The sequence below is a fragment of the Myotis lucifugus genome, unplaced genomic scaffold (assembly GCF_000147115.1).
Source record: "Myotis lucifugus unplaced genomic scaffold, Myoluc2.0 scaffold_37, whole genome shotgun sequence".
NCBI classification, from domain to species: Eukaryota; Metazoa; Chordata; class Mammalia; order Chiroptera; family Vespertilionidae; genus Myotis; species Myotis lucifugus.
In genome coordinates, this window is record NW_005871085.1 from 5669517 (window position 1) to 5696859 (window position 27343).

General features: G+C 35.0%; 1 protein-coding gene across 2 annotated transcripts in view; it reads right to left on the bottom strand.

The window, feature by feature from the left end:
- FAF1 (Fas associated factor 1) overlaps window positions 1-27343 on the bottom strand; it is a 324982-nt gene that overhangs the window by 83599 nt on the left and 214040 nt on the right. For both annotated transcript variants that reach the window (XM_023752761.1, XM_023752762.1), the window contains 4 exons: window positions 24324-24450; window positions 23195-23258; window positions 21604-21685; window positions 9061-9215 (listed from right to left, as the gene is read on the bottom strand). In XM_023752761.1, the coding sequence (XP_023608529.1) occupies window positions 9061-9215; window positions 21604-21685; window positions 23195-23258; window positions 24324-24450 (428 nt within the window). The remainder of the gene's footprint in view (window positions 1-9060; window positions 9216-21603; window positions 21686-23194; window positions 23259-24323; window positions 24451-27343) is intronic.

The window sequence follows — 27343 nt, forward strand, 5'->3', positions numbered from 1 at the left end:
GCAGCCCCTCCCCCCAGCCGGCCGGGACCCCACCCAGTGCACGAATTCCAGTGTTAATCATATTAGTAGAAAAAGGCAGAGATCTAGTTTAATAACAACTCAGACCCAGCTCATTCTGGGCAGCCCCAAACCTGAAAAACTGGTAGGGGGTTTTAACTGACCCCCAGTTCAATAGGAGCCAACAATAAAATCACAGAATAGAAGTGAGCACAGCACCAGAAGAGCATCCTCTGGAGCACTATGCTAGATTGTGGGCACCTTTAGAATGGACTGAGCCTAGAACACCTACCATGTGGGAAACAACAGAAAGAATAAACATACTTGGTAAGAAAAGGCAAGAAAATTAGGGCAAACTTGATAGCTATGGTTAAACTGATAATGCAGAAGAGAAGTTAGGCTTATTCCAGGTAATTCCAAGGCCAAAACTAGAACCAAAGGGAAAAGGTTGCAGAAGCTCTCTCTAGGAAGAAGAACTATAGCAAAAACCTTTTTTAGCTTTTACAGCAGATCAAAGACATACTATATTTTGAAGCTTTCATTTTTGCTCTCCCTAGCAGTATTCAGTTAGAGATAGTAGTAACATCAGAGATATTGCCGGTTTGATTCCAAACCACTGCAATAAAGTGAATATTGCAATAAAGCAAGTTGTAATCTTTTTGCTGGTGAAGGGCCTGGCCTTCAGTTTGTAAGAAAGCACATCTGTGCCATGTAATAAAGCGAAGAGAAATAAAACAAGGTATGCCTGCCTGTATAGGGAAAATGTCTGCATGGCTACAAATTGGACACTAACTAAGAATGATTCTAATCTCTAACTCAAACATTTGGTGAATCCCAGGTTTATTTGTTACCCGAGCAAAAAGTACATGCCTTATACCCCTCACAGGGCTTTGCACACAGTTTTTCAGCCTGGCAAGGTCATGGGAAATAAAGCATTATGTAGCCGAAAAGCATAGGTAGATTGGCGTTTACATCTGGTACAGCCGTTGCATGACCTTGGGTAAGTTACAGAACCTCTCTGAGCCAAAAATAGTTTCTTCATATATGAAACTGTACCTTTGCAACTTACTTTTCAGAATTATGGTTAAATGAGGTAATGTATAGAGTGAGGATTGAATGAGCTCATACATATAGTGTCTGGCACACAGTAGGTGCTTAATTAATGGCTCAGTTGTTATTATGTGTTAGGTTTTTTAAAAAGCAACAATGAGTCTTGCTTTTAGCTAATGATATTCTCAGAGAAACTTCTGTCACAAGTGGCATGAGCTTGAAATACAGTTCTAAGGGTAAAGAAGCTGCCATTATTGGTGAAAGTGGCAGAAAATGATTCCTTAGCTACACCCCATTAAGGTCACTCTGACTAGATCATTACAAACTGATATCAATGAAGTACTAATATCAATGAAGTACTAAGAAAGATATAGTTCATGATAAAAATAAGATTTGATAAAAATTTACAATGCTGTTCTTTTGAACTATCTTGTCAACAGTATCACCTTTGTACTGTTCTTTTCTAACAAGTTTTCACATAGACTGAAAACACATCAACTATTGTATCTGAGTTAAATGCATATTTCCTGAATAGCAGTAATTAATATTGAGAAAATATATATACTTTTACACAAATGATTGATTCTAACACAATGCATATACCATTGGACAGTTATGGGTATAGTACTAGGTAGAAGTGTGGGAAGTATCTAAATCAGAATAAAAAAGGCTTATAAACTGGTCATTTAAAGTTACTTCAAAGAACATTTTTAAAAGGATGATCTTCTATTTTAAAAAGAGTAAAGAATGTATCATAAACAGTTTAGCCATCATCTGTATACAGACTGACTTGTTCTCAATCATGAGGCCATCACCTTTTATCATTTCCCTCTTTTCCTTCCATTCAGTACTATTAGGAAACTATTCATAAGTGTTCCCTTGGACAATGCTGAGCAGTAATTATGACTTGCTGACAAAGAGATATGAACAATTACGGAGCCCATTTGAAATCCTACACTAATAAAGTCATTAGATGCTGCCCTTGTCATGATCCTTCTGAAAGCTTCTGAAGTTACACGAACACACAGCATTGTTTGCAGGGACAATTGCTGCTGGCAGAATGCAAACCTTGAGTTAAACCATGCTGCAAATTGATCTTGACATTCTGTTAAGACTGCCACTAAAAATCAAAAGCAGAGGAGAAAAGGAGAAAATGAGTGGGTAGGATGTAATCATGGAACAGGAGGGGGTTCCTCCTCACCTTCTCTCCTCCCTCTTCACAAAACAAACCAGGGAGAAAATGACAAACTCTCCTGGTGTTTTGGAATTTTTACTTTAAAGCATTAATTAAGCCCTTGACCTGGGATGTTTAGGATGGCAATACATTTCCTTTAAAAATACTGGAAGGAAAATGGAGCACAAAGAGAATAAAGAAGTTTGGGGAAAATCATATCGAAGCCTGGCACTGAAGGCCCTGTGGAAGTCTTAGTTCCCTGACCACAACATGTTTATCTGTTTTCTCAGCTACTTCTGTAGAACCCATATCTGCTCCTAGGGTAGCAGGTGTAAATTAACACACCTTGTGTCTCCCATGCAGACCCCACACCCGGGCTATGTTTTTTAGATCAAATGGGAGTGTAGGTTAGAGTAACACGGCCAGCTAGGCTTCAGCCAGGCATGAACCATTGACTAGTTTGGAATTAAGGGTACGCCACTGTGAACATGGCTAATTACTGAGATGGTAAGTGCAGGTGAAGATAGCTGCTAATAATAAGAACTTTAAGTCAATTAACTCTTGCCAGAGATTAAGTAATGCAGAAAACTATCATTGAATATTAAGGCTAACAAGTGCCTGTCAGCACAGCAGCAGAAGTTTAAAGTTACCTGAAATACTGCACCCAAAGGCATTAAGTTCAAAAGCTAATATTGACAGGCAATAGAAATCTGTCTGTGAACATTGGTACTGTGTATGCAAAACTTAATACAATGCTATATACATGTTACAAGCAAATTGCGTAACTCAGCATTGTCAGCAATTCCTCAGGAACAGTTTGCAGCTACTCTGAACATTGCTTAGAAATGGTGTGCAATGCCTGATTTAACACTATGTAGCGTGTACACTGATGTGCAAAACATTTTCACATCAGGAACTTATTCACATATAAGCAGCTCATGCCTCAGCACTCACAGCTGGTTGCTTACCCAGTTGTCACTATCCTAGTCAATTCAAAGTTTTTTAGAATTAGATAACCTACACAAGTACCTATACTGGATGGACTAATGGAGACATTTGTCTTGTGGGACCTCCTTGTCAGAACAAGAGATACCTATTAACTCACTTATTACTGGAGGTTTACTGTGCCACAGTATCATGTGACTTTTTCTGACGAAGCAACTTCAGCAGAGAACCTATAGCTTAACACTGAGGGCACTCATGTGCCAATGTTCCCAGGTACCCAACAATTGTGTAATACAGAAAAGTAAATTAATGCTTTTTATTGTGCTAGTGTTTTATATACAGTGCTATTTATATTTAAATCTGAGGGTGCCCAAATGGAACTTTCCTGGCTGCTGGGCATATCTCACCATATAGCCAGCCTAGCATTCTGGTCCTATGGACATGGTTACGTAACCAATGCCACCACCATTGCAGAAGGCTCAGAGTACTATCCAGAATGATCCAATCTAAGAGTACAGTTGCTTCAGGGGTATCACAAAGACTTGGTGGGTCTGTGGAAGAAACTCTGGCACTACTGGATGAACTCATCCAGGGTGGATAGCAAGCTTCTTTCTAGATGGCCCATGGTACTGAGATCACATGAGCAATATTCTTAGGTGCTACAGGGCCAGCAGAAGACATGGTACTCAGTGTGCACATTTTAGTTCATTCTGCAAGGAGAATAAGTTTTTGCTTTATTAGTCCTGTTAAGGACTCTGGGGGGAAATCACACAATTAGAGGAATACAGCAGCATTTCTAAAGCTCTTTCTACTACCCAAGCTGGCCTCTCTTATTTTTCAATAAGTCTCTTAGAGATTATGTATGTGTTTTTTTAAATCACTATAACACTTACTTTTAAAAAGGTACTGTGTAACACATTGAGATTATAGACATAGCTCCCTTGGGGAGCTGACAACCTGGCAGGGAGATAGTGAACAATCACATAATGTAATGAGTACCATCGATACAATTAGTATAGGGATATATGGGAACATATAGAATGTACCTTTTAACCCGAAATGAGGCAAGAGAAGGATGGAGAGAGATGAAGTTTCCTAGAGGTAATATCAGTTCTGAATTTTAAGAAATTATTATTTTATAGCCCAAGAACTTATTTACTATGAATATAGTGTGCTAAAATTACTTTTATTGTATTAGTTAAATCTATGATGGTGTCTACATGTTAGAATCCAAAAGAGTATCTGATCTCTGCTCCATTATTTGTCTGTAAGCATATGCCACAACTGGATCAATCATTAAGAAAACAACTTCTTGAGATCTGTCCATCCTGGTTGGGTGACCCTAATCCTCAATCTGGTTCAGACCATAATAGGAATATATTAGCTGGCCATATCCTTCTATTTTTCCCTCTCTTTCAATCATGTTTGTAAACCACTGACTCTTCATTTCAGACACCTAATGATAAAGTTTAAAATACCAATATCCTTTTGTAAGGATAACAAATATCTGCAACCCAATAAACTAGGAATGCTGTTAATATAAAAATCTCTGAACAGAAAAAGTAAAATTCTAATTTCATTTTTCTGTGTGTCCTCTCTTCCAGGTCCTGGACCCCTCAGATAGAATAACTCACTAGGAAGTTCGTTTATTCTCTCAAAGCACCTTGTACATACTTCATATTACATATTAGCTCTAGGTCTGTCTTGCCTACCAGACTACGAGTGTTTGAACATTAGCATTACAATTTTTTCAACTTTTCGTCCTCACTGCATAGCACCACTCCTGGTTCTTATTACACTATGTTTATTCAATGAATAAACATAAAGGAAATATAACTTTCTTGAAATATATTTTAGCCACTTTCAGAAGTGATTTGCAGGATCTCCTTATTTACTATCTGTTTTTAGCTCTTTCATATCTTTCATTTATAGGTATAGCTCACTGTTTCTATTAGTGTTATTGTTTAAATGGATATTTAGAAAATTATATCTTCTAGCACCTCTCAAGACTGACAGGGCTTTCTGCCTACTGCTTTAAGAAACAGTGGCCTGAAATCTAAATAGACATGGCAGCCAACAAGGCTGTTCAGAGTTTTCTAAGAAAGAAACCTCCACTTCAATATACAATACTGAAATTATAAGCAATAGTCTCAGGTGGAATTGGATACAATACATTAATTTGCCAAATGCTTATTGAGTTTTTTTCCCCTAAAATTTTGTACAGTTCCTTTTTTAATGAAACAAATAAAATGAATAAGCCTTTTATACCAGCGGTCGTCAACTGGTGGTCCACGGACCACTGGAGGTCCATGAGGTCCGAAAGGTTGACGACTACTGTTCTATATGATAATTTAGTGAGCATGTACACTGTAATAATCATTACAGCTAAAGTTTGATGTCTCAGTTCATATGTGGAATATTCCAAGATAAATCTAGGAATTATTCTAATCTACTTTATACAGATACTAGAGGCCCGGCGCACAAAATTCGTGCACTGGGCAGGGTCCCTCAGCCTGGCCTGCGCGCTCTTGCAGTCCGGGGCCCCTCGGGGAGATGTCCGCCTGCCGGCTTAGGTCCACTCCCTGCAGGGACCCCTCACTTCTTACCGCCCGCCTGCTCACTGCTCCTTAGCACTGCCACGGTGGCAGGAGAGGCTCCCGCCACTGCCGCTGCACTTGCCAGCCGTGAGCCTGGCTTCTGGCTGAGCGCACTGACCACCAGGGGCAGCTCCTGCATTGAGCGTCTGCCCTCTGGTGGTCATTGCGCATCATCGCGACCGGTCGTTCTGCCTTAACGGTCGCATAGACTTTTATTATATAGATAGGTTGGTTAACTTGAGTATTCAACTTATCAAGAAAGTTATTAGAATTATTTTGGAGGTGAGAAATTCAAAATCATCAACATCACAGGGATGTAAGACGGTGACATTCTATAGAAATCTGTTTATTTTTTACTCTAGTTTATTAGGGAAATGAGGAAATTTAACATGATAGCAATTGACATTCTAGTAACCCTACCAAAGCATTCACTTAGTTCCATATCCTTCACTTATATTCTACAGACATGAGAGATTCACAGTAAATTAAGGATTAATGCTTCTGTAGGCTTAATCAGAGTATTTCATAAGCAAATGTAAATTTGCTTGGCAAGTCTCTACCCATCTTGGGCATCAATTTCCCCTGGCTATTATATCAGGGATAGTTCCAGAAAACCACTAAGGAAGCATCCGGACTAAATAGCTTACAGGTTCAGGTTTCTCTAAATTTATGACTAGCCTCAACTACAATAGCCAGGTATGGGACCAGACAAGCCATCCACCATAAATTCATTTCTAAACTTTTACATTTTGTCATAAAACAAACAAACAAGCAACCCCCCTCCCCCACCCCTAGGTAAAAGGGCACCTACAGCAACAATCTTATTTCTGATGCCTGGAAATCTTCTCTATATTTCCACAAGTAAATCTGTCCCATTTTAACTCCCTAGTAATAGACAAATGATGGCATAACAACTTTCCATATGTAGCCCACTAATTATTAATGCAGCAGTCTTCTACTGATTTAAAAGTTTGAAGTTTTGTTACTCAATGGTAATAGCATCAAATGGATGGTGCAATTAATTTTCATGACAAACACCTTTGGATAAATGTGATAAAATACAAGAGAGACCACAGAGACAAAACTCAATTAGACAATTTTATTTAGATGAATCTATGATAGGTGGTAAGAAACTTGCAGCTAAAGTAAACCCTTTTTGGGGGCACTAATATCAGCCTATATAACTAATTCTCTTACAGTTTCATATGTCAAAAGGAAATCCACTTTTATTCTCTTTTAGGAATATGCCAGTCCAATGAATTTTCATCTTGTTTGTAAAATGTATATTTTCCTATTTGCCTTAACAGTAATAATGAGGACTGCACATGAAAAGTAGCTACATAACTGTATTACTTTTGTAGAGAGAAGTGTAATAACTTAAGTTAAAATAGTTTTTAATTTGTAATACAGATGGAATTTGATTTTAAATAAGGATGCCAAGTATTTTAAATTCCAGAAATCGTTACATTCTTTATTAAATTGAATTCCTAGATATTTCTATTTTCAGTCCTTAATATCACTTCTTTTTATTTTGATGACAGAAACTTACTAACAAGATGCCACATTTTAAAAAATATAGATTGAAATATCCTATCATACTTCATAGCCCATCCTCAATTCATTGAGAAATAGCTCTAAAGCCTTAAACAAGGCCTTTATTTTGTGTTTTAAAAAAGTGTCATAAGGAGTTAATAGGACACAGCTGTACTGGCTCTTTCTACTAAGCAGCTTCTGTCGCTTTGGTCACCACAGGTGTCTCTGTAACCTGCAAACTCTTATTACTAGTGTATCAAAGTTGTGCTACTTAACAGACTTCTTTAGTAAAACATAACAAAGCAATTACATGGCTGTTGATTGCCAGTCATAAAAAAAACCCCTCAAACACTGTTTTTCAAAAGAAACTACACTGCAATTTTTTGTCATTGTAAAATAAAAGGAACTAAGGAATTAAATGGAGGATAGAACAAAATAACAGCAGGTAGCCCGCTGAACTTAGCCACTACAGATGGTTTAGAAATAGTGTTTCCTTCTCCATCAAGTTGTGGATAAAAGGAAAGGAGGAGATTCCTTACTGCCAGTGAATAGTAAAAGATTTAGCCAAGTCTCCAGTCTATGTATTTTGCCTCATGAAAGACCTTCGATGCTGCATTTTTATCTGTTTTTGGCACTGCTTTTCATCACCTTTAACTGAGTGTGCATAATAGTCTGATTTAATTTAAACAAATACAGGTACTAAAGGTTCTTTATTTATGTATAACATGGGAGATTTCCAAGGCAGAACGAAGTCACCCTATGAAATTTCCTAACCATTTGCTTAAAGAAATGAAGTATTAGATGAAGGAATTGCTTCTACATTCTTTTGCTTCACATTTAAAGGAAGATCATTTTTCTTTTCAGATTCAGCTTACATAAAACAAAGTCTGAATGATGAGCAAAAATTCAGTATGCCGCAAAATAATATAGACAAATCAGGTGATTTAATTTCTAATTGTGCTATCATCACTTAAAATAGGTAGCTGCAATAGACTTGCCTTAAAATGAATTAATCTAATCTCCTTGTTCATAAACCAATAGCCTGTGATTATGATTGTGTTAACACACCCAAAGTAACATCACGGGATGTTGTGGCCACATGTGTAATTAAACACAATGAAATATATTTCAGATGGGAAATGCAAATAGCCAAAATATGAAGAATTATTCATCACTTACAGTTATGATTAACAAACTAAGTAAATTTACCCTGGCAACTAGAAAAGGGATTTTTTTCCTATTGAGATTATGGATGTGTGCAAAAGAATATGTGCAATAAAGAGATTATATCAATTAGCATATGCTCAAGTTAAGCTATTACCAATTCCACTGGACTGATCCAGAATGTCTTGTCTTCTTCACTGGAATTATTAAAAAAATAAACTTGCTACTAGGATTATATGTTAGACTTGCCTTGCCTTTTCTAAACATTATTTAAAAACAGATTTTCTCTAAATGTTCAACAACATATTACAACATTAGAACATATAATAAACAGAAATGTACAATATCTCTTTGATTGCAAAAAAGATGAGAACAATGTGTTTTAGTTTTCTAGTTATTTTTGAATTTAAGAAATCTTTAAAAGTTAAGGAATTCATAATTGTGAGTAACTGCATATATTAGCTACAACAAATGGCTAATATCTAATTAAATATAGAGAATTTAATGCTCAGGATGAAAATGTTTATGATGATAAAAACCAAATACAGTGATGGCCTTAAAAAAAAGAATAGCCCAGCTATAAGTTGTGAACAATATTACCTTGCTCTATTGGCGTCCTTTGTCAGATCCCAAGCCCAGGTTATAAAATTTTGACTCAGATAAGAGACAATAGACTCAGCACATAGCATTTGTGAGCAGAACACGTTGGTTAATACACTTTCATCATGGTGGAGGTAGATAGCAAGAAGCTTTCTCTAAAAAGAGAAGAAAAAACTGATGAGTTAAAATATTTACTAATGTAAGATTTCTTAAATTTTAGAAGGGCATCAGATTCAGTCAATATAAGCAGCAAAGACAAAAATTAAATGCTATTCCCTAAAAGAGTACCCAATACTTGGGAGTTCCTAAAGCATTTACTGATATGAATAGATTTGCTTTCTTATACTCTGAAGAGGCTGGGATGATTATATTCCATTTTACAGACTGCTATCATAGACTCCTGTTAACGTTTGCAAGCCTATCTCAAGCAGAAATTGCAAAAGAATTGCATTTTCTTTTGAACTCTTCAACTATACAAAGAAAAAATACTGATTAAGAGTGAATGTCAAATTCTCTTTATATACTTTTAATGTTTTTAATCTAAACACTGAGTAGTCTCTTCTACTTAAAAGGAAAAAGTCTAAAATGAAGGTTTTGTTTTAATTCTACAGGTAATTTTAAAGCCCTTAATGTGTCCCCATATTAAAGTTCTAATTCAAGAGCAGGTAACTTCTAATTGCCACTTGAAAGGATAGAAAAATGTTTACTTCACATAAATTCTTTCTGGTTTATATTTCAGAAAATGCCCAATAATGTAGTTTCTCATATGGAAAATTATTCTTTCCCTTCTACCTGTTAAAACTTGCTTTCAAGAAATGACATTTGGTCTCTTAAAAGTGTTCCATCGTAGTTGAACATTCAGTAAGATCATAGAAACTAAAAATTAAAACTGAGCAACATAAATTGCAACCTAACAGCTTTAACAACAACAATGACAATTAAAGAGCCTAAATTGTCGTTAACTGACTTCTTGGTGCTATCTTGTAGAAGAGTTGACTTTAAAGAACAGTCAATTACTAGGAAATGGAAAGATAAAATTTTATGGTAAAGACAATATACAAACATTTGAAATTCTAGCAAAGGAAAATTTCAAGGAAGCTCAGGTTTTCCCTTCATATTAAATAAAGATGTGATGATAATAAAGAAAAACTTGTGTGAGATACTAAATCAAAGAACATTTATAGAAAAATATAAGGCTCATGTTGATGAAAGTTAATGAAGTCTGATCAACTTATCTGATGAAATTATCCTGATAAATAAACCAAATTATAATAAAAAATCATTAAAATATCTTTTTCAAAGTTAAACTTTATAATAGATGAAGGTAGATTAAGATTCCAAAAGCATCTACTGTGAAGAGGAGGCAGTTATATACCCATTATCTATTTTAGTCCCCAGAATAAACCTGTAAAATAGTGTTAACTTTATTAGTATATGAGGAAATTTAAAAGCTGACTTGTCCTAAATTCCATAACCAGTTAAGTAAGCAGTACATCTGAGAATAAAACCCGGATTGACTGACTCTAAGCCTACTGTTCTTTCTTTGATAATAGCAGGGAAATTGCCAACATTATAGGTAAGGCTTAAAGTGCTTATACAATATGAAGATGCCAGACTGGCCACTGCTCATACAGCAGTGGTTCTGGAGCCTCACAGACAGCATGTGATGAGAATAAGAGCAGGATTCCTAAGATAAGTAGCTCAGCTACTCCAACAATAGATGCTTCCATGTTTCAAGTCATTTATTCATTCATTCAACAAGCATTTGATGAAATACTTTGTGTTAGGCACAGCAGGGAGCAGTGGTGATAAAATGATGAATAAAAAAGACTCAGGGTTCATCTATGTTGAGTCTGCAGAAAACCATAGAGGCTTCTAGGAAGTTTGTAATCAGATACATTGTTGAAGAGATACTTATCTGATAAATTCCTACTCATCTTTTAAGGCTCAAAGCAAATTCCTCTGTGAAACCTCCCCTGATTCCCTTAGGCAGAGTTAAGAGCTTCCTCTTCTGGACCTCTATCTCTTCCCATTAGTATTCTAATTGTTTACCAGTCTCTCCCCCCCCCCCCCCCCCCAAGTCTCTCCAGTGTAAGGACTGGGTCTCTTTCAGTCTTCTTTGCATCCCTAAGCTAGCATAGGTCTCAGCATGTTTGATGAAAGAAACTTGAATGTTGATTTCAAACAGCCCCTCCCGGCAAAAAAAAAAAAAAAAAAAAAAAAAAGACACCAAATGGCAGCAGCAATGCCTAATCACTTTTAGTAAATGAATCTAGAAATCTGCTGCTTTAGGGAAAGGAACTGAACCTGGCAGCACTAACAAACTGAGTTCCTTTTCTTAGGAGCTCTCCAGCTGAATAGACAGAGGGATGTCAACCTCTAATTCTGCTCAATCGTTTCTCAGCAACTATATTTAATGAGACAGTGGGAACAAGCGCAGTCCACTTTTAAATCAGCATATTTCTAACCAAACAATGGCAATACTTAAATCACTGAAATGCCTATTTCTCTCAAGAACACTGCAATAGAAAATTTAAACTTTGGGAAAGAGATTAGAGATTTACATTGCGATCTCACTGATTTAATTTAAATGCTCTTCCAAATCAAAACACACATGTGCCGAAGAGGCTACCAAGAAACCCAACATGCAGAGTTCCCTATAAGTGCAACCGACAGTGCTGACTGAAACTAAACTTGGAAATCCAGGGCACTAATGCACAATATCAAGCAATAAAACAGCATCTCTTTGGCAATATTTAATTTACAAAAGAAGAAAGAGGCAGGCAAAGATCAGGCACTGTCTGTTTTGGAGGATCAACCATTCTGCATTTCAAAGCATTGGTCCCTGCAATATCCAGGTTACTGTGCTAGAATCTCGACTATTATATCGCAGTTGTGAGAGGGAGGGCAAAGATGTGTTTACTCAGTGATTAGGCCCTTAGAATAAGCCTCTAGCTCCTAGAGAGACAGATCACCACTTATTCATTTGGGCCAATTCACAAAGCCTCGGAAGATTAAACATCCATGCTGAGAAGACAAGCGAATGCAGACGGTGAAAAAGAAATAAAAATTCTTTAAAAACTCTGAGATGACTTCATTATTTTTCCACAAGGAAACTTTAGGAAAGTGTTTAGTTAGAGAAAAACCCACATTGACCTCTCTCTAAACCCTTAATCTTTCCTTTGTGGTGGCATTGCTTTGTGGTAAGCTACTGGCTCGCCTCGCCCCTCTTTTCACTGGAAGCTGAGAGAAAAAAGGCTCTGGAGAAACAGTTTTCGTCCAGGGACACAAACCCTGACACTGTTAAACATGAGATGCCAGGAAAACACACTTAAAAAAAAAAATCTCACTTTAAGCTCTAAACTGTGAGAAAAAGGACACAATAAAAAGAGTATCCGAAGAGGATCTTCAGGCTGGAGGTACTCCTATTGTAGCTTTCAGAAAGGGAGATGGAATAATTTTAAAATAATCTTTTCTCTCTAACATAATAAGCTTTCAACAAAAATTTTTCTTCTGTTATGATAGTAATAATAAGCAAAATATAAAGATTCTTACTAATATGCAAATGCTAGTAAACTTGGGCTACATAAATCTCATTAAATTATAGGCACAGTTAAATGAACCCCAGACTCAGATTTCAGATTTTTTTTCTTGAGCTCAATTAAACACAGGCCAAAACAGTGAAAACTGAGCATATCAGCAAACTGCTTTTGTGAAGAAAGGGCATCTGGCACATAGAAAAAGCATAAGAAAATGTTTTGTTTTCCATTACTATAACATTTTTCCTTTGGCCCATTAATAATTAGTTCACTAACATTTGTGGAGTACCTATGTATTAGGTATTAAAAATATAAAGATGAATAAAACAAAGTTCCCTTGCCCTCAAACAGTTGGAGAGAAGGTGGTATAGGGGGAAGAAAGATTTCGTTACAGTACCATATGATAAGTGATAAAATTGGGGAATTAAAAAAACCTATATTTTATTTGCGCTTCCTAATTTGGCAGAGAGGGCGTAAGTCTGGTAGATGACAAAGCCGAGCTGCCCAGCTACACTCTCCTCAGACTCCCTCTATGATTGAGGTTTAGGTAACACAGTGTAAAGGAAAATCTCCTAGTTTTAAAGCAACAAAAAGCTCTGTGCTAAACCCAGTTTTGCCACTTACTAGTTGTGTGAATTTGGGGCAAAATGGGTGTAGTAAGGATTATGGATAAAGTAGGTATAATGCCTATTTAAAATGCTTGACCCCATAGTAGGTACTGAATAAAATGTAGCTGTTAGGATGAAGAGTCCAGAACTATCAATGCAAAATAAAGGATTTGAACGCAATTCCAAGAGAAATAATAGCCATAAAAATGTATTAAAGATAATGCAGCTCCTTCATTTCTCCTACTGGCAACAGTGTGTGCGATGCTTAACTGTGCTCTGCCATTAGGACCTCACCAATCTTCACATTCAAACTGAGGAACTAAGGTCTAAGTTGATGCTTAGGAAATGCCACGCTGAGGACAACCAATGTGACTTGTCCTTGAGCTACAGTAGCTATTGTATTTAGGCACTTAGCATCACAGAACCAAAGAATATTAGAGCTGGGAGAAATGAGCTGGCTATGTCTCAAAATAAGCCAGGCACAGAGCAGACACTCAGAAAATATTTGCTGCTGAACTGAAAAGGATGTTGTCTAGTTTCTTTTGAGTACCAGAACATTCATAACCTGAATGTTCGATGATTTAAAAGTTGAAATGAGAAATAATTTCTAGAAATGCTAGGTCAGTTTTTTCAGTATAATAATGAAAATAAATTTAAAATAAAAATATTTTCCTTTGTGTAAACTGGGACCTGACTTGCTTCCTCTCTTCCATTTCCCTTCTTTTCTATCATCATTATTACCATAATAATCCGAATCATCATCACCACCGTTATTTGCTTGTTTTAAGTTTGGGGATGATCTGTAGATACAAACAACTGATATACTGATACAACAATAAACACCTATTTATCCTTTCCCTAGATTAATTATTAATATTTTGCTATATTTGCTCTATCATTCTTATTATGCTTCTTCCTGAAACATTTAAAGTTGCATGTATCATGAACATCATGACATCTTAACCCTAAATATTTTAAGTTCTGTTTCCTAAGAAATAAGGACATTCCTTTATATAACACCAAGTACCTCAACATGTCCTCTGTAGCTGTTTTATTTATTGTTTTAAATCTAGGCTCTAATTAGGATCATTCCAGTACACTGCCTACTTCCATAATCCTGTTCCTGTATATGGATGTTTGTAGGTCTAGACCTGCATGCAATGGCGACTCAAGTAAATAAAGGCAGGGCAACATGAAACCATACTGTTTGGGATGAAATTCCTGCTTTGCCACCTCCCAGCTGTGTGACCTTGGGAAAGGGACTTCACTATTCTGTGCTTTGGGTGCCATATAGCTCTGGAGGTGAGAAGTCCAACACTTTATTTTGATGAGAGTGGTGATATGAGTACTGTAACAGAGGAAGTCCCAAGGCTAAGAATGAACTCAGACTGCCTGTTTCTTCATGAAGGTTATACTTGAGCTAAATTTTAAAAGCAGGTTATAGTTACTAACTTCTCTGTGACTTGAGCTGAATTTTAAATTTAGGTTGTTGTGAGGAAAAAAACGAGAAAAACCAAAGAGAAAAGTTTGGGGAAAGCCCGGTGATGTCAATGGCCTGATGTGTTCACAGAATTCAAAGTTAGTAATTTTTGAAGAGAGAAGACCCAGAGTGTGGACTGATTTGAGGGGAAAATCATGACACTTTGCCTTTTTTGGCTCCCAAAGCTGAGTTTGGGGACCAATGGGCAGCAATGAACTGGAGCTACTGAAGGTGCGGAGACGCCTAGATGGTGTCTTTTTCCTCTCACTTGCTGAAGCAGATGTTAGGATAGCACTCTGAAATCTTGAGGATGCAGATGTATTTGAGTCTCACATAGGAAGAACTCTCACATGGAAGTCATAGGTTAAGAAAAAACAAACAAAAAGCCTAAAGCAAAATCAAATTCTCTTCACAAAATAAGCTGACAAATGTTCACTGGATATAAAGCTTTATCAGTTTTCACTGTTTAGACTGTAATACTCAAATCATGAAATATCTTTAAGGAAGGACAATAGGTGACTGAAGTTCTTATGACTAAGGAAATTAGAAGCTCAAGTGATTGGCTCCTATGGCAAACTGTGGAGAGGCAGCCAGGCTCTTTGGGGACGTTGGGAGACAGAGTATGGAGACAAGAAAATATGCAGGCAGCTTCAGGCCAGACCAAAGATCTCATCTCATTGGTTTTCCAGGTGAACACGTAGGAGCAGTAACAATGGCCAGAAAAGCAGCCACATAAAAGAGCAGGCAGGATTTTTCTGATCCTCTTCTCTTCTGAGAGGAATACTACCCCTAGTTAACCACAGGCCTGCTAAATAGGAGAATGTGTGTGAATGTGTACCCATAATGTGTGCCAGTAAATATGATAACTCAGCTGGAGAATTAGAGGCAAATTCTAAATATGGTGCTAACAATGTACTGTTTAGTGTTCACATCTAATTATAGAACAGCAGATTTGATACAGTTGCATTTATATAAAATAAACTTCTTGCTTATATACATGCTTGCAGATTTTTAAAAAAAAATCACATTTCAAAGTAAAAAGATTTAATAGTGGTTATTTTCAGATTGGGATTATGTGGTGACTCATTTTCTACTTTAAATGTACCCATATTACTATTTTACAACACACATTTTATTTGCATAATGAAATATACTTTAAAAATTCTATTAGAATCTAGGTCTTATCTCATAGATGTGTAGGATGCTGTCCTAGCTATCACATAAAATTACTCTAAGAACACTGTTTACCTTTAAGAAATTTAAATTGAAAAGAAAACAAAAGATAAGATGAACAGACTGTGTATATTTCCGAAAGTACAAATAAGTTTGTTTGCCTAGTTTTTCTGGATGCTTGAGTGCTGGAAACTCATCAACTATAGCTGTGTAGGACTTATTTTTTTCTTAAACAACACTGATCAGTAATGATATTTAGATTTAACATGAGGAAGTAGAAATAGCAACTACTTTAAAATGGTCTGATTTTTTTTTAAAAAGGGTAATAAAACTTGGTAACAGGCACAGTTAATGCATAATACTCATTTTAGTACTGCAAATGCTCACAGGGATTCTCAAAATCCCTTTCTGGAACTATTCTTAGAACTAGTTCATGAATTACATGAGAAAATCTGTTTTGTCATTGTACAAAAATTCCTCAAATTTGTCCAAAACTGCTTAACAGCACCACAGCCACAGTGCTGGGAGCATTTATGGGTAGCATCCCATTTAATTTTTAACACACCATATAGATATTATTATCTTCATCCTTTTTTTTTTTCTTCCCAGATTAGAAACCGGCTTATTGCTTATTTGGGGCCATAGAGTCACTAAGGGGGAAATACAAAATTGAGCACTGGTTTCCTTAATTTATGTGTAATATTTGGAACCGGCACTGGTCTGAAGTGAAGATCTAAGGAGATGTAACAGGATTATTGATATATCAAAGCTCAGTCTCCCAAGGGGATGCTGGAAAAGGAACAATCCTTCACATGAGAGATAAATCCTAGCACTGGGATTTTTATTGCTGTTGACTTTCTCTAGGGTACTTTTTGTTGTGAAGAGAATTTGCGGGTAGCAGAATGAGAGGTGGAAAGGCTTTAAAAAGGAAAAGAACCTTCTTTTGAGAAACTCCCAGGGACGATGTGGCCAATGGTGACTCTTCTACAACCTCAATTAAGGAAGATGACCATTGTTCACTTATCTGAAGATAAAATATCAGCCTCATGCAACAAATATCTTTAAAATGCTAGGTAATGCTGGGGATCACAATGCCCCCCATGCCGTGGCCCTTGCTGGTCTTCCCAGCCTCGTACCTTGCAATCCAACTAGCTGTCTTGATTTTCGGTTTGTATTTCTCTCATTTTAATTTTCTTGCCTTTGCTATAGACTGTTTTTCTTTTATTTATTTTTAATAATTCTGGTATCTGCCTAAGTACTAGTCATCAGAAGTAGCTCAAGAAATCTCCCTGAATTTCTAGGGTAGATGAAGTACCTCTCCTCTTTGCTTCTATACCATGTTATACTATATAGATCTGTTTATATTGTCTTATCTTCCCACTAGACTGTGAGCATCTTAAGGGCAGGTAACCTCTATACCACATTTGGCATGTGATCAATATTTATGGCCATCAACTGAAAGAATATCCTAATAGTTAAGAGAAAGGGAGGGGGGTCCTAAAACTTAACAACCCGTTGTCAAAAGTCAAACTTTGTCACAATAAACGTAAACACAAGAACTCAGAATACCTGTTTTACTACGTTGGAGCTCGGCTTTGATTTATCTCCCGTGTAAATTCCTCATGAAAAAGGCAGAAAGCACTATGAGCACTCTCACCGAGAAGTGCTCTCAAATAAAATCAGTTTGAAGCAGTTTTCATTAAGATGGACTGAATGTGGCATTGTGAGAAACACTTTATCAAATGTAGTGTTTTACTTAGTGATTAGCTATATATGAGTTGATGAAGCTCCCTAAATCCTTGGTAATCCCACCACTCCAATAAACATTTAATGAGTATATAAGTTCAAAAAGCCTAGCAGAGGATTTAAACCTTCAATCTTGTTTTTATTTACTCTGGGAACTCAATTTCTCACTTCAAGTGAAGAATGCTGGTGCTTGAAGTTCATCTGTTGCCCTGGTAAAATTAATGTGCCTCCCTCAGCTTAAATTAAACATGTGATATTTAAGATGAAAGAAATTTAGTAAGAATGCCACAGTATCAGTCACACTTGCCTTAAAATATTTGAACATCAGCAAATTGTTTTTTTTAATGATTCATTCAGAAGTTTAAAAAATAATGGCAAAAAAGATTTGTTTTTAATTCTCAAATGTGAACTCTGAAAAGGAGATAAAAAGTATGATAACTGAATTCTGCAGTACAGCAGTTACCACTGAAAACAAGTTTGGTAGAACAGTATTAACCAGTATTTCCCACACCTGAGATCTTTTTGGGTCTCTACAACTTACTATTTATGTGTCTTTGGGCCAGTCATTTAGCTTTTCTGAGCTTCCTCATCACTACAATATTAATGTTGATATAATATGTGTATAATTTGGTTGATGAGCGTAATAAATGTAACTGCTTAGATTTAATTTTGAAAAATTTATCTATCATGTGGATAAAATACTCAGTTTTAGAGTAACATGGTAAGCAATGCATAAACTGTTGAACTTTAATTTGAAAAAGAAAAATAAGAAAAGAAAAAAAGCCCTGGACAAGGGAAGAAAGATAAGGACAGCTTAAGAGTCCAAAGAGGTCAGCTGATTTTGGTAGAAATCTAATATGACACAAAACATTTAATTACATGAACCAATGATTTTCACCTTTTGGAAACACCAAGGTACTAATAAGAAACAATCAATTGGTTCATTAGAAATACCCAGAAATTAATGAGTTTATGTTCCTCTGGGGATCATCAGTCTAAATAAATCCAAATACCAATTTATTGTATAAGTTGCTTATTAAAAGTTCTTTAATAAGTACTGTATATTTAAATAAGTATCTTTATTTAAAGTTATAATGTTTAAGGTATTCACAGTATATCTTACAGTAGCTTTTTAAAATGGGATTTAAAAGATGTCTATCCCTATTTTTGGAGCTACAGTTTAAGTTATAAAGAGCCCTGACATCTTCTGGTTACTTCAACTACTTCAACTGCTGGAAAGCAGAGACAGATATATCACAAATACATTCTTATTAAAAAGTGAATTGAAAAGTATATTATTTCAAAGCTATAGTTAGATATTCTTTCAAACATGTTTATGTCCAACAATAAATAATTGTTTAAATATAATAACATGGTCATACAATGACTCTATAACTATTAAAAATCCTGTTAAAAAAGTATTCAGCATTGCTTACAAAGCATTCTTGCAAAAAAAGTTCAACCTGAATCAAACAAAGTTTTTAGACCTAATAACCATTTTTCAGGAAATACAGAGATAGAGGAACAAGTTAAATAATACCACAAAGAAACAATCATACAAATCCAGAATTTGGGACAATGTATAAGTTATCTAGCATGATTTCTTCACAAAGCACATGTCATGAAAAAAAAAAAAAAGTGGAGGCAGTGCTTGTTTAAAAGAGATTTAAGATATCTAACAACCAAATATAATTCATGATTCTTGAGTGGATTGTGGTGCCCCCTCCCAAAAAAAAACAGTTAAAAAGATAGATGATATTAGGGAACTGCTGTTAATTTTGTTACATGGTACTGTGGTGATGAAGAAAAATATCATTATATTTGAAAAATACATGCAGAAGATTTTAGGGGTAAAATATGATGTCTGTAATATACTTTAAAATGATTTAGTAAAAAATAATGAATATATAAGGGTATATAAAATGTTTTTGAACAGTTTTAAGTTTTAATAATTTCAATCATTTAACTACTGCAAACTAAAAAAAATCATTTGAAACTTTATATTTGTTTTACATTTGTTTTGTGAATTTTTCAATAATAAATTTTAAATTTATTCTGTTCTAGTCAATATTTGCAATTTTCAGAGAATGAAACAAAAACTTATAAAAATTATTCATTAAAATCCTTAAATAAGTACAAAAATGTAAAGAATTAAATTTCAAATGCTGCTCTTTTATAAGTAAGTAGTTCAACTTTTGAAGCTTTAAACCTTAAAACTCCATTAAAACTTTTAAATGCCCTGTATATAGAAGAAGCAAATATGGCAAAATTTTAGTAATTATTAAATCTATAGAGAATTTGGGGTGTTTATTGTACTATTCTGCTTTACTTTTTCTATATTAAAATCATCTTTATAAAAAGTTAAAATAAATGAAGAAATAATCATAATATTAAAAGGCAAAAAAAACTTTTAACAAAATTATAACATGACTCAATTTTATGTTAAATATTCACAAATATACTCATTGAAATATATAATAAAAATTATGAAAAAACATATATCATAAAGTTAACCATAAATCTGTGTTAGAATATTTTCTCTTTGCTTTTCAGTATTTCCCACAAACCTATATTTATAGAAACTATAACATGTATTATAAAAATGTAATTCTTCAAAAATAATATCAATTTAATATAGATTTAAGAGTTAGAAATAGATGCTTAAAACAGCCCGTATGATGAAGTATTCCACTATTTTTAGGGTAAAAAACAGCTGATGTTTATATTTCTTAATCTATCTCATTAAATTGTCAGTGATAGCTCTAAGTTGGATCACTAATTATTGTCTTGCAATTCAATTTTTAAAATTTGTTTATAACCAATTTTTTCTTTAGGTCAGAGTTTAACATATACTAGAAACTAGAAATTTCAGAGGCATCCTTGAACTCTATTCTCAAAATTCTGTCCCCTCTTTAATTCCAATAACTTTTCCTCTACTCCATCTACACACTATTCCTTCCTCTCTGTCTTTTTTCCTTCATTCATTAAACATATAGAGTATTTCCTATGTATAAGAATGTAAGGGTTACACAGTCACAGCTAAAAAGAAAAAAAACCTCAAGAAGATACACATATATATATGCGCACACACACACACACATATATGGAGAGAGAGAAAGAATAATTATAAGCAATATGTTAAGTGTAACAATAAGAGCAGAGAGTATTATTGCAAAGTATTAAAGGAGTGGCTGTGGTCAATGTTAGAGGGAGTAGTGGAAAAGTCAGGAAAGGTTAAGTCTCAGAGAAAGTGTAGAGTCAACCAGGTAAAAAGCAGGAGAAAGCCATTCCTGACAGTAGGGAAACATGAAAAAAAGAGTAAAATTATGGTAAAATACAAATGGTACACTGTTGCTAGATTTACTAAGTGTAAGGCAGGGAATGGGGAAAGCTGAAGCTGTATACAAATAGGCAGAAACCAGATTACTGATTTCTGCCATGTCTCGACTGCTGTGTCAACAGAGTGATGGTATATAGAACCTTCTTGCTTCAAATGTACCCTTTGATTCTTGTTATAAATGGCAATCTACTTGATTTCAAGATCACAAAGCCCATTTCTGAGGTTAAGGAAGAATCTTTCTGTTGTCTAAAGTGACTTTTGGGAAAAATATATTGCAGCTATTAGATATATACCACTAGATGGAATAATCATTTTGGGAAAAGACTGAAGGAAAAATCCTTTAGCAAGAACCTGTCAATCACATACTGAAAAGAATACAAACAAGTAGCCTGGTCCCTTCTAAGCATGTCCACTCTTTTTTATTTTCCTACAAAAAAACAACCCTGTATCAAGGCCTTCTGCAAGAGCCAGCAGTACCCTATCACACTACTACCCCTCTGAAATGGGCATTTTGGTGATGATTATGTTGGTAGATGAACCAGAATCAAAATCAAGTCTTCAACCTGAAAAAAGCAGAAAACATTAAGCATTGCCCCAGGCTTGGTGGTAAACCTATGGGATGTACTTTTTAACCAGAAAAGGTAAGACTGCACTTACATCTCGGGCTTTCACATAGAAGGCCTCTTGAAAAGCAGCTTCTAATGATCCAATAAAAAATACAGGATGGCAGTCTCCATATCTATAGGAAAAAGTGTGCCTATTAATTAAAATACATTTCAAATGAGCTTCAAAGTTACACAAGACTAAACAATGACTTAAGTTAATTCAAGGCTAATATCTCTTATGTACAGATCAAACATTAAAACATTTCTTTTTTTATTTTTTCTCCCCCAATTATCCTCCCCCCTCCCCCCGGCACCTCTCAAAGCAGACTCTAAAACATTTCTTTAAAGGCTTGGGAATGAGCTTCATTAGTTCTTAGAGTTCTTCTTGGCCTATACTGATATATTAGAACAATAGAATTTTAAGTACATCTAGCAAATGTATTTAATAAGTGCCACAAAACCATGCCATTTATAAATAGCAGTTTCGGGTTATCCACTGTCATAAGATTTCGCTAGCTACTGTGGCCTTAACTTTGCATTTTAGTTCATTTATTCTGGAAGTCAAACAGAAAGGGGAAAAATGGTATCCTGCAAAGTTTTCCAATTATACTGTTACATCAGAAAATAGAACTAAAGAGAAATATCATTTACATGAAAATTTATAGTTGAATATTTAAATCCTCTCTACTTAAACACTTTTGGAGAATCTCAAATGCACATAAAACATGCTATATTAGACTCTTAAAAAAAGAAATGCTAAATGACTCCAAACAAACATTTAAAAATTCACTTTCATTTAAAATTATCTTTTTAGCCCTAGCCAGTTTGGCTCAATGGATAGAGCGTCAGCCTGTGGACTGAAGGGTCCGGGATTCAATTCCGGTCAAGGGCACATGCCCGAATTGTGGGCTCAATTCCCAGTGGGGGGTGTGCAGGAGGCAGCTGAACAATGATTCTCTCTCATCACTGATGTTTCTATCTCCCTCTCCCTTCCTCTCTGAAATCAATAAAAATATATTTACAAAAATAAATAATAAAAAAATAAAATTAACTTTTTATGTAATGTTATTTTGAAGCATATTTTGTTTGCCCTAGGATACACTAAAAAGTAGTATTTTGTAACCTAGTTCTTTGGGAATATAGTCAAAATGTTAAATTAGTGATCCATTAATTGTGCTTCAATAAAGAAAGATACAAAGCCTGGCCAGTGTGGCTCAGTGGTTGAGCAATGACCCATGAACCAGAAAGTAACGGTTCATTTCCAGTCAGGGCACATGCTCAGGGTTGCTGGATAGATCCCCAGTAGGGAGCGTGCAGGCTGCAGCTAATCAATGTTTCTTTCTGATCATTGATGTTCCTATCTCTCTCTCCCTCTCCCTTCCTCTCTGAAATTTAAAAAGAAGAAGAAAATAGAGCTACAGAGATAAGATGACTACATCTATGAAGTGGCATAAATGGTTAACTAGTTATTCGATAGTGAATACTACATGTTTCACTATCAGGACTATATAAGTTGACAAACAGAACCACTGAATACTTTAAGGAGAAATAAAAAATAACCAATTTATGATTAAAACTGCTCCAGAAAAATACAATGTCATTAAAAGAACATCAATTTTATATAGTTAATATCCTAACCCTACCTTGAAGAAAACTCTGCTGTAAATTGTAATAAGGCATCTCCTTCATTTTCTGCGTTTTCTGGCACTAAAAAACAAACAAAAGAAAAAACAAAAACAAAAAAAAACAAAACAAATAGACACAAAAAACAAACCACATAACATCTAATCCCACATATAAGAAATATATTTAATCAATAAAGAGAAAATAAGATTAAGTTTTAGTTTCTGTGATATATCTGAGGAGACATTTTAACTTGATATACATTAGGAGATTTCAACAAATCTTGAGAAAGCAACTTAAAAAAATCCCAAGCTCATAAATTTTGGAAAAACAACTGACACAATCTTGCTAATAGGCAATTAAAATATGTGCCAGGCATCACTCAGAATTTCAATGTTTTCTTGAAATGACATCTTGTGATTAAATTATATAAAAAGAATCTCAATTTATTTTAAAGACCTATTAATCAAGAAAATCGTCAATTTAATGCAAATATACCTATTTCTGCCCCCAGGAATTCCCTAATTTCAGAGTAAATGAGCCATTTAAGGACTTATTTTAAGGATCATTTTGCATATAGCAACCACTTATGATTCTACAGTATGTATCTTGTAAGGTGTAAGTGAGGGAGATAGCACATTTATTTATTTATTTTTTCTTCCAAAGATGAGTACCAGTGAATGGAAAAGTAATACTACTATTGTTTTTGTTTTTGGAGATTTGGTCAATTTAATTACAAGATTTAAAAAAATACAACTTAATGCTTAATTCATTAAAATATTTAAATAGTAAAAATTTTGATATCTCTAATAACATGTGGGGAAACAACTGCAGTCGCAGAAAGTCCAGCTATTTATTTTTCAAACTCTAGGTTTAAAGTAAAGGGACAGATTCATAGCTAATTACACATGTGAAACAAGTTACATTTCCTTGCATTTTAATGAATTTTACTAAAGCATTGAAAATCAGTAGGCTTAATAAAATTAAAACTCAAGAGGCTCTAGTTCTAATGAATAATGCCTATTTGTTATATTTTCTCTTTCCAAATCCGAAAGTCAGTAAGGAACTTTTAAGTTCACTACCCTTAATAAGTTTTTGCAATAAAAGGGAGAATTATAATGCCGGACCCAAAGAGTTATTAATACTCACTCATTGGAGATTTTCTCAGGGCAGTTGACGCCATGCCGAATACCTCTCCATCATCCACCCCAAATTCAGGAGCATCTTCAAAGTCATCTCCATCACTATCACTAATCATATGAACATCGGTGCTTTGCTAGTTAAGGAAATCAAATTTCAAAATATAAGTTATGCAATCACATTTAACATTATAAAAGTTTTACTAAATAAGGAGCCATTTGTTAGAGCAAAGCTTAATATTTTTCAGTTTAAGGCTTACATATATTTCTAAACTTGCTGTGATACCTCTAGAATAAAGACTGCAGATGGAGGAAAAATAAAAAGTGCTTACAAACTTAATGAAGACAGGAACTTTTGTCTATTTCATCCCTAGCCTATAGTAACACAATTAAGTGCTCAATAAATAATTGCTCAAAAAATGAGGGGACAGGTACAATTGGAGAGGTCAGAGACAAAGTAAGCTATATGAGATTTTATAAAGTTCGCACTAATCTATGTTTGTCAGGGGTATGTTTGAAAAGCAAGGGTAGCATTTTCGAACTTGGCACTTCCTTACTGCAATGGTTCTCAAAATTTTCATTAGTAAAATATGGCACACTATCCTCACAGTATTATTGGAAGATAACATAAAATACACTGTGAAATTTCTATCTTTTAAAATATGGTGTGCTGTGTACTTAAGTTATAAAAATGGGGAAACTATTTGATCCTTCAGTCAATGCAGAGGAGCCTAACTTAGAGATAAATATTTGCCAGAAAAGCATTAAGAGAAACTTAGAATCAAAGACTCATAAAACTTAGCTAGATGGGATATTAGAGTTCAGCCTATTAAGAATCAGATTTTAAAGCTAGAAGGGATTTTAAAGATCTCTCATCAATGATTTTCAAATTTCTTTTCACAGGGTTACCCAGCCCCAAGCAAAACATTCTGCAAAATTACAATGCATACAATATATGAAAAGTAAGGCCACTCTGACGGATGCAGGGAGAGGGCAATTGGGGGCCTAATGCTCCTGCATTTGGCCTTTTCTTCCTCATATCCCTTTGACAGCTGGGGTACCTCCGATGGCTCTCAGGACACTATGGAACAATTTTAAAAACCACTGGCCTAGTGAGTCTAACAGCTCCAAATGAGGAAGCCAAAATATTTACTCCCTTTGACTCAGTAGGTTTAGCATTTCTTCCTTGGGCATAACCAAGCATTAATGCCCAGAATTGTTAAGATTTTCCCTCTTATTTTAAAGACAGTCTTCTCAATGGTTTGAGTAGAGGAGGTAATGAACATGTACTTATTGGATGAATAAAAATGAATGGTCCTGGCCCTAAGCAGTCTATCTGCTATCCTGACTATACCATTCTTTCTCACAGAAGCCTTGGTTATATTTGTGATCCTAATCCTACTTTAGTGTTTTGCTTTGTAGAGCCAAGACCTCTTCCTGATTTTAACAGTTCAACAGCTTAAATATTTAAAAAACCCTTTTCATTTCAAGGCAGTGAGGGAGCCTCCTCCATAAAACAATACTTTTACTAAGACCACAACTGTGCTTGAATTCCCTCCGTATTTCAGGCAGGCAAATATCTGGAGTATGAAGTTCACTTGAACTTCAAGGCTCAGTCTTAAACAGGTAAAGGCTCAAAACCTTAAAGATACATTACGTGTTCCTTTAGGATGCTCATCCAGGCTCACAGGCAAGAGGAAATAAACAAAAGGCCAGTATGACAAACTTCCTCACATCCTCTAGCTAAGCTATCATCTTAGCCTTCGATTAAGTCTTGCCTCGTACTCACCCCTTACTTTAAGAGGCATCAGGTTAAATAGGAGGGTTGGAGAACACAGACGAAAAGAAAGGGATTATTCTATGTATCATCTTTATTTCTCACCCCCTTTACTTTAGTCCCCATATCGATCCTCTTTCTCTGATTTCAGTTTTCAATCAAATAGCAGTCCCTTTCCATAACAACAGTACTTAACCTCTACTAGGATGGTGATTTTAATTTTGTGCCTATGTAACCCATTATTCATCTTGTCTTCACAAAGTATAGCGTTCCCAAATCTCTGAAGAGCCCAAGAAAGCGAAATCCTACGATGATAACATCTTCAAGGGAGGTATCTAAAAAGTCGATTTTGTTGAAAAAGTATATTTCAAATATGAATTATTGAAGTATCTGCAAGAATGAGCTACTTAATTATGTATAAGGAACTCCCAATCTCCTTACATTTTCTTATCAGCCATCTAACAGGTTAGGAAAAGCTTTTTCTAAAAAATGAGATAAACAACCTTTTTATCATTAATGTTTGCTGATGCTAATAATAATCTCTTGGTTCAGTGATGGCTGTCCTAAAATTCTTTAAATACAAATAACGTATTTATTCAGAATTTTAAAAACATCTAAAAATTTTGTGATTCTATTTTAGTTACTTACTACATTAATTTATTCCTTTTATCATTTAACAAATATTTATAAACCCCTACTAAGTGCTACACTGATTGGACCCATGTGAAAGATATAGATTATGGTCTCTCAAGGAACACCATATAAAATATAAAGATAATTATAATACCTAGTGATAAGTATTATGACAGATAAGTTCAGAGGGCAGCATTTAATGCACTGGAGGGATCAGGGCAAACTTCCTAGAGGAGATAATAACCAAATTGCTTGAGATAAAAATTTAGGACTAGATATACTTGGCACTAAGGCAAGCTTAAAACTGAAGCAGATATTCCTTTCACCAACTACTTATTATATCAAAACACCAGGTTAAAAGTTAGGGAAACTTAGAATCAAAGACTCAAAAACTTAGCTAGATGGGATATTAGAGTTCAGCCCGTTAAGAATCAGATTTTAAAGCTAGAAGGGATTTTAAAGATAAAACATAGTCCCAGCCTTCAAGAAATTCCTATCTAAAGGAAGGCATATTTAGTTGCAAATATGTCTTTTTCCATGTGATCAGAGATACAACAAAAGATTAAGCAAAGGCTATTGGAAAATAAAGGAGAGAGTGATTAGTTACTCTAGGACCAGTG